Source organism: Notothenia coriiceps, unplaced genomic scaffold (genome assembly GCF_000735185.1).
Source record: "Notothenia coriiceps isolate Sejong01 unplaced genomic scaffold, NC01 NC01_scaffold00037939, whole genome shotgun sequence".
In the NCBI taxonomy this organism is placed as follows: domain Eukaryota; kingdom Metazoa; phylum Chordata; class Actinopteri; order Perciformes; family Nototheniidae; genus Notothenia; species Notothenia coriiceps.
In genome coordinates, this window is record NW_011370640.1 from 442,331 (window position 1) to 454,975 (window position 12,645).

At 38.3% G+C, this 12,645-nt stretch overlaps 1 protein-coding gene across 1 annotated transcript; it reads right to left on the minus strand.

Moving 5' to 3' along the window:
- Positions 1-9,363: 9,363 nt before the first annotated feature.
- mgst3a (microsomal glutathione S-transferase 3a) lies at positions 9,364-12,173 on the minus strand. The gene is made up of 6 exons (XM_010797416.1): positions 11,900-12,173; positions 11,088-11,212; positions 10,824-10,897; positions 10,631-10,688; positions 10,044-10,116; positions 9,364-9,957 (listed from the first exon to the last, which is right to left on the minus strand). Exons 2-6 carry the CDS (start codon positions 11,202-11,204, stop codon positions 9,818-9,820), a joined length of 462 nt encoding a protein of 153 aa, XP_010795718.1. The 5' UTR covers positions 11,205-11,212; positions 11,900-12,173; the 3' UTR covers positions 9,364-9,817.
- Positions 12,174-12,645: the final 472 nt, after the last annotated feature.

Genomic DNA, 12,645 nt, shown 5'->3' on the forward strand with positions numbered 1-12,645 from the left:
AACTGCTGGATGAGGGGTCTAACTTAGGGCATTAGGTGGTGACAACTGTGGAGAGCTGGACATTGACATGTGTAAAAACAGGTGTTTCACAGTGACAGGCACACTGTGGCAGATTGTAACCTCCTATGATTGTAACAGGTATATTAACTCAAGTAAAGTTATCGAGATAGTATTTATATTGTCATTGTATACAAATAAATATTTTCACTTCATTTTTTGTATTTACCGGTAGTTGCTTTCCATGTTAACACATTAGAGTTGTGAATATAATGAATAAACACTCTTAGTGCATGAAAACTGAGTACTTTTAATAGACATTTACCTTGATTTTTTGTTTGTTTGCAAACACATAAGACTGCATAAAATCCATGTCATGAAAATGGAAATATGTGACAGGAGAGGTCAAAAACAACAATACTCCACACATTTTTAATCACGAAAAACGGGGGGAAAACACAGAAAATACAAGAGAAGCCCTCAAAACGAGCAGAACAAATAACCAATCGCTAGAAAACTATCAAACAACTACAAACAAATACATGAAAAGCAATACAGGTTGGGATGCTTATTTACTTAAATGGATTACAGGACTGTTTGTCATAGTTGCGTTTTTGTTTGACTGTGTAATTCACTAAAGAACTAAAAGTAATTTATTGACATTTTGAGAATTTGTGATGACACCACTATCAAAGCATGAGGTTTCTGGAGAAGTATTATACGCATTAAGATGTTTGTTAAATTAAAGAGTTACCGTGGCATCACAATTATATTTTCTATCCCTGTTGTCCACCCCCTCTCTTCCTCACTTCAACCCCCCAACAGCTCCCAGATTCAGCAGGAGCTCACTCCATCCCTTTCTCCTCCAGGCCTGCACTCCAATTCCACTGGGTCCTGTGTGTGTGTGTGTGTGTGTGTGTGTGTGTGTGTGTGTGTGTGTGTGTGTGTGTGTGTGTGTGTGTGTGTGTGTGTGTGTGTGTGTGTGGGGCTGGTGGTGGGAGGACAATGGGCAGTAAGGGGGCTGGCTGAATGGGACCATTGAGTCTGCTCAGCCAAACAGAAAAGCATCTTCCATCTCACTTCAAAACCCACAGTTTCACTCTGTACAACCAGGCCTTTATTCTCCATAATTACTCCCTGACACACATGCACATGCGCACACACACATATATATATACTTACATACATACACACACACACATATATATGCACATTTAGAAATATGTATATTAATTAATTTATGGGCCAATTCCAAAAATAACATAGCCAGACTGACTCTTGACAGTGTAGAAATGTTAAAAGTCGAAATGGTACTGTTCAGTATTACAACACGACAACTCAACATGAAAGATCACTTGTAAAAAAATAATATTTAGAACGTTTTATATACACATTTTTATAAATTTGAATTGTTGTATACAGCTGTTTCAAGTCTATGACTCAAAAGAGGATAACAAGTGTTATGATGTAGATTCAAAAATGAATATCCTCATTGCAGTCCAGCACAATAGGAACAATGTCTTCTTGTTAAGTAGAAATTAAGCTGGTGGATAATAATTTGACGATACAAAATCATATACTGAGATCATTTTTTGTTGAAATCTTCATTAAAGGTTGTCGGTCAGCAGTGACTAAAGACAATAGTTCCCTCATGAAACTGCTCTCAACAAGCTGTATTGATGTCATCATTTCTGGAAAGAGTCTTTGTTGTTGAATTTTTTAATAGTATGTTTTTTGCACACATCTCTATGGCAAATATCTCAAACTCTCAAACCAAAACGATCTTGGTTGATGAAAAAAAAGCACTACAGGCATGTGAAAACAAATTGTATTTCTTAAACTGTGGGTGAACTGTCCGTTTAAGATTGAGAAGCAACATGGGCAACATCTTTCTGATTCATAAAAGCTGCAGTTTGCACAATAACTTGGACCTGCATACATGTTAATATATTTAACAATCCGGAATCAAATATGTGTTTGTTTAATTCATTTCTTATTTTAACAGTTACTTACCTGTATATAATTGTATTTGTATCTTTAATTGTATTCATCTTGTTTGAATCTGGGCTGTCCTGTTTCTCACTCTCACTCTGTTGCTGCTTAAACTCCTGAATTTCCCCACGGGGATTAATAAAGGTCCATCTTATCTTATCTTGTCTTGTCTTTCTGCCATGTTTGGAGATGCTATGCCCCTGCAGCCTCTGGATGCGCTACAGAAAGTCTTTGAAAGGATGCTTCAACAGGTTTTTATTCTCATTTCTAATGGATTCTGGATGATCTGATGCTAGTGTATACTCTCTCTGTCCCCCTTCACTTGCTGTTTACCTGCACCTGACCTAAATATAGGATGGGATGTGGTCTTAATCACCCAGCTATAAAGAAACAATTCAGCCAATGCATATGGGGATTAATTTCCAAAGCCATTTAAGCCTAATTTTCTTCACTGTAATGGAAAAATAGCTGCGCCAGCTGTGTCACAATATGTAACAACCTAATTCACTGTAAGCCCTTTAACAAGAGGTATTATCGTAAACAGGCTGTCGGACAAAGGCAGCGGCTCTGACAGAGGACGTGCTGTCACAGAGTGCAGTATCACCAACAGTTTGTTGTCAGTGTTACACTGGGCCATTTAAACTCCACCGAGCTCGTTAGCCTAGATCCAGGCCTGCGGCCAGCCTGCTCTTTGTGCACGCAGCACACTGAATCATTGTGTAGAAGGATAATCCATACAGGGTAATTGGTACACCCTATCATGCAACACATAAAGACAGCAGGACGTAGGTGTGGGTTGATCCATCCATCCAAATGACACATGGCTACAAATACTTTTAACATAGTAAATAGGACAGCAACTAACAAGTAATATATTTATTGGTTTAAGCAAAGGTAGATCATCTGTCCGTCCAATCATTTTTATTTGTGCCAAATCTGTCTACCTGGTCACACACTTTCCCTTGTTCATCAATGGAGTCTTCCACAAGCTGCTAACTAGACAGCTGTGAGTTTAAACAATAGACGTGTTTACCGTTAGAATTCACGATGGTGTTATTATGTTGGTGGAGTGGCTTTTGAGGAGTCCTATAATGATGCACCCAGTATGTTGTCTGTGTATGCATGTATGTGTGTGTGTGTGTGTGTGTGTGTGTGTGTGTGTGTGTGCATACGTTTGTGTGAATATGTTATTTTCTTTTATCGTGTGCTATGTAGTATTTATGATATTTGTAATCCTTTGTGGAACTGCAGAACGTAGTCCAAAACAAATGTCCTTATGGGGATAATCTATAATATAAGTATTGTATCGTTTTGTACTTTCATTAGAGTTTTTTACATTGATTATCTGGTTTGATTAAAAACAAATGTATTTTAGTCTTGCAGGTTTTGCAAATGCAACTAATCCTTCATCTGGCCATTATTTTCTGGATTAATAATAAACATTTGGTCCTTTACATTTCTGAAAATAGTGAAAAATGTCTTTCTATCAATCAGCTCTTCTCCCACTGGACTTGCAGCAGGCCTGTGTGTTGGAATGGCACGACATCTCTCGCAAAGGAACAAAGGGTGCATGCAGCAGGAGATAGGAGATGTGGTGTTGGTGTGTGTGTGTGTGTGTGTGTGTGTGTGTGTGTGTGTGTGTGTGTGTGTGTGTGTGTGTGTGTGTGTGTGTGTCTTTGTGTTGGAGGGACTTGACATCCTGCTGACGCGCTTTCCATGACATGATGCTCTATTGATCTTACAGAAAGTGTATACAGAGCTGCAGGCTGATGGCCAAATTAACGTCATTATATGTATTTTATTAACTTCTTATAGTTTGCTTACTACCTCACCATATCGTTTGGATTACCTTTGTTCAAGAAGATGAGTGTTTCGTTGTTTATTTGGTAACTCTTGTGACCAATAGTGCTATGTTTATTTAAACGTTGAACGTACTTTATTTCAGTCTTCTCTCATTTCATTGGAATAATATATCTTATTTAAAATTTAAAATTCAAAAACACTCAAACTCCTGTCAGTGCACATAGTTTTCATCATAGCATTTAAATTGCATAAGAGTGATTGGCATAACCACATACAATTGATCGTCAACTATTTTGAGAATCGGTTAATCAAGTTATAATCAGCGATTTCTTTTTTAAAGAGATCGCTGGTTCTCGTTTTTCAAATATCAGAGTTTGGCTTTCATCATAATAAACTGATTATCTTTGGGTTATAAAAGCAACAAAATAATACAATAGTAGGGCTACCAGCTCCAAGACAACTAGTCGACCAAAGCTCCTTTTGGGCTCATCACAAAGATCTCTTTGGACAAATAGTCGATTCTAAGATTTTTTCATGCTAAATTATTTATTTCCTAAAATCGTATGAGCACATCTCAGGAAAACACAAGATTTGAAGTGAGGCTTTTGTATGATACATGGAGAAAGCCTTATACAGATCTGTTGATTAATCAACTAATCGATGTTTCAACCATATCACTGTTAGTCGACTAAGAATGTAAGGAAAGCCATCGAAGCCCTCAAGTAAACATATTTAGTGAGTTTACTTATCCCAACCAAATATGCAAGTTTTATGAATATAAATAATATGTTTATGTATTATTCTTATTTTTAATGTTTATCTTACAAAACAAGGCATTTGAAAATTCGACTTTGTGAGATTTTTTTGACACAATTGTATATTGTACCTTTTCATCCCTTTATGATTGATCTTTTATTCCATAGGCCAGAGCGGTGCGTTGCCTCCTGTCCTCACCCCAGCTGCCCCCCCGAGTCACGCTGGAAGCTCAGCATCTCCTGACCTGACGGAGCATCCTGGGAATGAGCCCTCACAGTGGACATATAATCCTGCAGGCGGGGATGGAACCCCAACCCAAACCAAAACTATGACCATGACCGAAGTGACAGTCCATTCAGAGACTGTGACAAATTCTTTCGGCCTATATCAAACACAATCGTCCACCGCTACATCCCTACACACCAATGTGCCTGCTTCACTGTCAGGTAATCCAACCTGTATGCACCATTTATCTTTTTAAAAGCTCTATATATTTGTGTATCTTTAATGTTCTTGTCCAGTCCGTTTACTTTGTCCAGAATCTTAAAATATAACAGCCCACACACTTAAATCTGCCTGTTTGCAAACACAGACGCTCCTCTCAGACTCTGCCAGCAGCATTCCAGGAATATTTTGCTCCCCTGACCCTCACATGACTGCACTGATATCTGCACTGATATCTGTTTGAGTTTCTCCCTTCGAAGGCCCACAATTCCATCAGCAACTACTTTTGGTTGTTTTGTAATGTGATGCAAAACATGCACATGGCTGTCTTTTGCCTGTTCCCTCAATCTGTCCTCAATGTAAACATTACTCTGGCTTGTAATTTCACAGCGTACAAAGGTCCTTGAACACACCCTTTTCCTAGCCCCCTCCCCAGCTGTTGGCATGAGCTGTCAAGCCTGATGTAAACAGCCACATGTGCTTTAAGTGGAGTAAGAATATACTCATGACGAGAGGGGAAAGGAGGTGAGCTTAGTGTGTTTATGTTATTCAATAGTTTCACAGAGAAGAAATATTACAGCTAGAAGTGAAAAGGAAAATGGAGTCTGTTGTTGATAATGCACATAGAAGCCCTTTTACAAGCACGCGTTTTGTCAAAATTTACCTGTGTTGTTTAGGTCTGAAACTAACAGGTATTGGGTTATTTTCATTATCGATTAATCTACGCATGTTTTTTTTGGTTATGATTATTTTATTTATTTGTGGAATGCATAGTGACGCAGTTTTGTCTGTACAAAAACAGCATGTTTTGCTTTAAAATAACAACTATTGCAAGTAATGGGCTATCCAAATGGGGGCCGATACATTTTCTGACTGTCAACTACATCTAGTTTTAGATCTTTAATATAAAAAAAACCACAATCCTTTAGTGTCTATCTTAGTTTGTTGACTTGAGGCTAAGAGTTTGGCATTCTGTTGTTATCTCTACATTTGTGCAGATAGTTTATCATACAGGAGAGAACTGAGCCCAATGTGAAATATGCGTTTGAATACTGAGATTAAAGTCAGAAATAAAACATTGACATATTTAAAACATTAATTTGAATTCAGAGAACTCTGACTTTACTCTGACTTTAAGTTTGGAGTCCGAATTTGGAGTAAGATTTTTAATTTTTCAATTAAATCCTGAATTTATTTTCAGATTGCTTTAAACATCGGATTCCTCAACTTCAAATCAAAATCAAATTAAATTTCCACATGTGGCCCTAATCGTCTTCCATAAAATCAGCCTCTGCAAAGCTTTAAAGTTGCAGTTATCAGCAATTTGTGACCTCCACCATCCTCCTTATTATGTTGTTGTTTGATGCATGAAAATACAAACGGTGCGAACAAGGTTTCATGGTATTGTTCGGAAAGATAGGTGGGACCTGAAAACATAGACACAGTCAGAGGGATTGATTCATCTTGATTCTGCGTGTATGGTTTGTTCCCTTTGAACTAGTCTGTGTACTGTCTTAAATGAACACATCCCTGCCTTCATATGCCCACTTCCAGCTGCCACAGAAATAATTTCATCCGCGCCGCACATCTCCACCACGGAAGGCAGAGCCGCTCTGACCACAGATCCCTTCAACACCTTTTCATCTCCAGCAGCCCACACAGTGCAGGATACGAGCTCCACAGCCCACGCCTCCACCTTGCAGCCACAGTCTGAACCACTGACCTCAGCCCCCACGCAGCCCACCACCAATGCACAGCCTCTGACCTCAGCTCCAGGCCGAGGTCCTGCTGGGCCTACACACCGAGAGGTCCCGCCTCAGCTCAATGTTGGAGATGAAGGTATGGCAGTAAGAGTTTTTGTATTAGGCTCCCAAGATTGGCTTTATTTTCTCGCTCTTAAAAGCCCATGTTTTATTATGTTTATCCTATTAGACCTCAAGAGGCCCCGCTCAAGCTCCCCTTTAGACCCACTGCTGGCTGGCCTGCTTTCAGTGTTCATCGTCACCACTGCTATTGTCTTCGTCGTCCTCTTCCTCAAGTTTCGCCAGCGGACAACTCACCCAGAGTTCCATCGGCTGCAGGATCTTCCCATGGTGAGACACCTACCATGTATAACAATGACATGTGGCTGTGATTCAATATTACTTAAGAGGTTTTTTTTATAGGTACCTTGTCCAGAGAGAAAAACTGTTTTACAAAAAAAGAAACAAAGTGAACAATGCCTTGGGAGCCTCAAATCCAAATCAATGTGAATTGCCTTGAACCGTATTTGTTTTAATGGCCAGCAGGGGGCAGGTTCTGGTTGCAAAATAAATTTGATTGTATAAAAGTCTGTGAGAACAAATGAACCCACTTCTAGCTTGAAAATGTTTGTGATTGAATCATGGCCTTAATCGCTAGTTGCATGTCTTTTGTAGTACAGCATGATCTTTATTTCCAAGCTGGTATGCTCTAGGTTTATATTATGATTTAAGTTGCAACAGCCACTGAGACCTGCAACCAAGGTAACCCTCAATTAATTTACGGAACTTTGCTTAAAATCTCACAGGATTTGCTGACTGGTGGTTTATAGTAACCGTAACAATTCGAGGTCAATGACAAATCGTAAAACGTTGTATTCTAAAATCCAATGGGTGATATCACAGTGACTACGCTCACTTCAATTATACTGGCCAGGCAAGGATGGTCTAAAAAAAGACACCATATTGGGTTGTATTATAGGAAATGTAGGATCCAGGGGTTTCCCGTCTTTGCAAAACTAATTTTCTTTAACCATTTTTCTTTAATGTCTCTCTCTGTTTAGTCCCACAGCTGCATAGAAATGCAATATTAAATTGCTGTACTGCTAAATGCAACTCTTATATTTAGGGAATAACAGATTAAAAGTCACTAAATCCCTTATACACTTTTCAACAAATGTACAACTGTGAGTAAAAGCATTTAACTGGTAGGCTGTAATCTTTATCTTGTTTACCTCTTCTCCTCCAGGATGATTTGATGGAGGACACGCCACTCTCCAGATACTCCTACTGATGGAAGCAACCTGTCCACGACACTCAGAGAACAAAAGCAAAGCAGACACCAAAGGGAGACCAGAGTGGATCAAAGAAAAAACCTTTGACTGGACTTAGCTACGATTCTGATGAAGAGTTTTGGGTCAGTGATAAAATGATATTCATCTGTAGTTCCATGAAGAGGAGCTTTAGTCTTTTAAATGGGAGATTGTAGAGGTTTTTTTGCCACATTCCCTTTACATCTCCAGAGATCTCCAGTCTAGTGGAAACTGTTTTTTTTTTTAGTTAGTAGAGCCTCTGCACCCCTGAGTGACTCCCCATGTATGCACAGCACTTTAAATTGCTTGAATGATTGCAGTGCCCCCTGGGGGACGTCTGAGGTAATGTAGATCAAGTCCTAAACAGACAACCTCAGGTTATATGGCAAGAAAAAAGAAAAAAAAGACATATGGGATATTTGCCAAAATTACCCCAAAATGATTAAGGAATATAAATGAACCCTTAGGAGACCAAATATTAGTAAAGTGCACTTTCAAGCCAAATTGCCAGGTTGCACGCGTCGTCTTAAAACTAAGGTTTTGCAAAATATACTTAGATGACAGAAGGGATTTTATAATAAGCCATATCTTTGGGAAAAACAAACACAAAATATTTTAACTTCAAATTTGACGCGGAACATAATTATTGTTGCAGCCTTTAATTGTGTTATTACAATTGTGGGGGGACTTTTATTTTCATGGCCTGAAACTGGTATATAAAACTTGAATTTGGTTCAGACAAATGTTTGAACTAAAACAAACTGTAAAAGTAAAATATATAACAGTTTTTAAAACATGTTGTAAAATGCATATTTATAAGGAATGTATTTGTTTTCTGCAAATGGTATTTCTTCAAGTGCAGTAAGTGGAGACAATGAGGCATTTTCCAGGTTTAGATAGTTGTTACCTGTATCTGTATTAGCCGGAGTAGCCTATCAAATGTGCAGGAACTAAGCTGTTGTTTCACAGTTTTTATTACCTCGTGTTTTACTTTCCTGTTGAGTGCAAACAGTGATGTATTATAATATGCCATTGAAGTGTGGACTGTAAAAAATGTATTGATATTAAGTTTGATAATAAAACAAACAGTGATGTATGGGCGAGTCTTGCTGTGTAACCTGTGTGACGGGCATTGTCTTTCGCAGTTGGTTTCCAGCCAAACAGATCTGCAGGGATATAAATTCACATGCCAAGACAAGTAGTGTGGACTTTGAACAACTACTAATCTTTAAAATACAAAAAAGCCGATCCCTAAACACACCAATGTTGACCTAACCCCACATTCGATCAATACCCATTCAAAAAAGAAAAGCACAAGGTTATGTGTATAACCAATGTATAATATTTATTATGATCAATGGGAAAACTCAAAACCCTGTATGAGAATCTAAAAAACAATTCAATAAGAAAATCATGATAGTTTTTTACTTAGGAACGGCAATAGTTTTGACAAACCGTGGTCAAGTTTTATTTAATGTGCAAACATCTTTATTACAGCATCTTCATCTTCTCTTACAAAAAATATAAAGGATTATTCAAGTTCAAATGTCTGAATCTGGGTGCTTGATAAAGATCATGGGAGCGCCGACCAGGTACTACACCTTGTTCATTTTTCTAAATGAGGAATTTCACTACCTGGAGAACTGGTCGGGTCATTTGACAACATGAACTCTAAATAGTGAAATTGGTCCTGGGTTAGCATGCATATTGCAAGGGTTATGTAGAGTGGCTTTGATTATCAAGTGATAGAGCATCCTAAAGATTTGGTCCTTTTTAGCAACAGCTAGCTTGACAGAAGGGGCCCATGCGGGGTCCGGTCCAGCCCAGCAGGGTGCGGCCGTGGCAGATTGTGGTCAGCATCAATCCGAGGAAAGCCACATTGCCGAACGCTCCCCGCATCCTCTTTTTGGGATCTGATTGAGATTAATTGTATTAAATGGTAATAGAATATCTACACCCAAAATGTCAATTACATTTGGACTGCCTGACATGTTCTTACCTCCTGTGGAGTATCCGTGTGCGTACACCTCTCTGCTAATTATCCATACAACTCCAAGTCCACTGGCAAGACGCTGTGGTTAACATAGAAACACACACACAAAGTTAACATTTAGTAATGACAGGATTCTATATATTTCTCAAATGTTGCTTTGAACCAAGAGCAAATAAGCAAAAAGCAATGTTGGGAATTTGTCAATTTCTAAAATGTAAGCTTATTTTGCTGTGGTCATTAAGACTAGTGAAAGAGAAAGACCAAAATACACATTCAGGTGTTTATTTTACTAAATCTTTGTTTATTTGCGTCTATAGATTGCTCAAAAGTTTGAGTATAATATTTCAACAAAATTAAACTTTAAACCTGGCAATACAAATTGTTGCAAATGTATGCAAATTAGCAGGTAATGTATTGAGCAACGCCTAATTTGCCTATTTTAACATAACAATCAGAAAACCTTTTATACGCCAAATAGTAAGTTGTCAACTAGGGAAGTGAAAGTATGACATATTTTCACCTGTATTGTCTCTCCTGCATATTTTATAAGCCTCTATTTGTGTGCTACAGTAGTATGACAAAAATCCACTCACAGGAGCATGCAGTCCACCAATTGCCAGGCAGAAAAGGAAGGCGGGGTAGATCTCCAGGCTGTAAAGAGGTGATAACATCATGTTAACTCTCACCTCTTTTACCATTGTTACTATGAATCATGAAAGCATGGCGCAATACAATTCAAGTGGGTGCGATTGAGGTCACACTGCCCATTTTTCAACTCATACGCACGTGTTTTGGTGTGCCCGCTGGATGCAGTTGAAAATGTTTCCATTTTCTGGGTCGTCGCTGTACATCTGAGGGTACTGCAAGCCAAGACACGTTTGTTTGTATAGACAATGCAAAATGCTTCACACAAGCCACAAAAAAAGGCACTGCCCCAGCATGAAACTATGTCAACAAGCTGTAGACCAACCGGCCTTGATGAAAACAGGATGAATGAGAAAGATTGGAAGATATTCTGCAATATATTTGAATAACAATACTTCTTCTCACATCTATCTTGTACTTCTTGCGGGCTTTGCCAACTTTAATGGCCAGATGTCCAATCATGGCAATACTGGCAACCCCAGTCAGCACCACGTAGCCATATTCTTTGGAGAGTGCCACCATCCTGCAAACTTTGAGAAAGGAAAAACAATAGTCGATAAAGTTCTGGTTATTATGTAGTATTACAAAATAAATGTAAATCAGTAACATAAAGTGAGGAAAATATGTAAATAAATTACAGTTACCAATTAAAATGATGGGTTGCATCAGTCTACTTCAGGGTCATTTTGAGAGTACAGCATTTATTCTGTTTCAATCTTAATTCAAATTATATTGAAGAACTTTTATAAAAACTTTGACAGTTGGCTTTTACACTGCCAGGACATTTTCAGTTTTAACTAACAAGTCATTTGTAACCTATTACATTCCAAAAGTTACCATTCCAGCAGTGTTTATTGCGTGATACTTATAGAATAGGGACTGTTGAAGAGATATAAGTAATACCATTTTTGTATTCTTATTCGAGGTACGAAGACTGCCAACATTTAGTACAAAACCCCCCCTGAAAAAACGGATTTTCATGCCCGGGTACTTCATTGTCCTATATAAACCTTTATATATTACACTGCAGTCTATGATGTAAACACATGACATCTCAAACTAGGGAAAATAGCTTCGTAAAACCACAGCAGAGGAAGGACGACTTGAAAACGAAAGGTCAAATGAGGACTCCAACGACGCCAACACACCGAAAAGTTTCAGAGGAAGCATATGGTAATATCACATAACTAAACTTACACAAAAACACAAGTTTTTACCTTAAATGTGGGAGCTAGAGTACGAGGTAGGCAGCTCAGGTGAAATCACAACGACGGGCTAACCGAGCACGCACAAGTTTCCTTTCTTAAATGTACTGCGTAGAGGCTTACGTAACGCCCACACACACAGAGAGGGCGTGGCGGCTAACTAGAAGCATTTACTCGATTACGTGTATAGCTAATGTGTGCTAAAAGTCAAGGTTACATCCGGTTGCATTATTACTCTGGTCGATACAGGACTGCCTATTTTACACAGTCTCCCCAGGAAACGTTTCCTCAAAAATACTCAGTCCCATTTTCTGACATGCGCACTGGACCGCAGGTGAGCTGTGTTGTTATGTTATGGAGGTTACCTTGGTAACTGGGAAATTAGGGGTATCCTGTCGTGAATACTAAGAGCAGAGGTGGTAGAAGTACTCAGATCTTGTACTTAAATTAAAGTAGAAGTACTAGAGGTAGGTTACTAAAGTATAAGATCTGAGTATTTTTTCCAATATCATCAATTTAATAGGCTAATAGTGTAAGGCAAGGCAAATTTATTTATATAGCACATTTCAACACAAGGCAATTCAAAGTGATTTACACAAATGAAAGACATTAATAGCATTTAAGAAACATATTATGAAATTATATCTAAAAACAATCATTTAAAAGCAATGATATGAAATGGCAGTTAAAAACACTAATTTAAAAGCAAAGATACATGAATCACAGTTACAGTGTGAGATACACACATCTGAACGAAT

Excerpts from the sequence above, each read along its gene's own strand:
- mgst3a (XM_010797416.1), bottom strand. The coding sequence starts at position 11,204 with ATGGTGGCACTCTCCAAAGAATATGGCTACGTGGTGCTGACTGGGGTT. Across the intron at positions 10,898-11,087 it reads GCAAGAAGTACAAGATAGAT|TACCCTCAGATGTACAGCGA; the intron begins GTGAGAAGAAGT and ends CTTGGCTTGCAG. Across the intron at positions 10,117-10,630 it reads TTGGTGGACTGCATGCTCCT|CGTCTTGCCAGTGGACTTGG; the intron begins GTGAGTGGATTT and ends TGTTAACCACAG.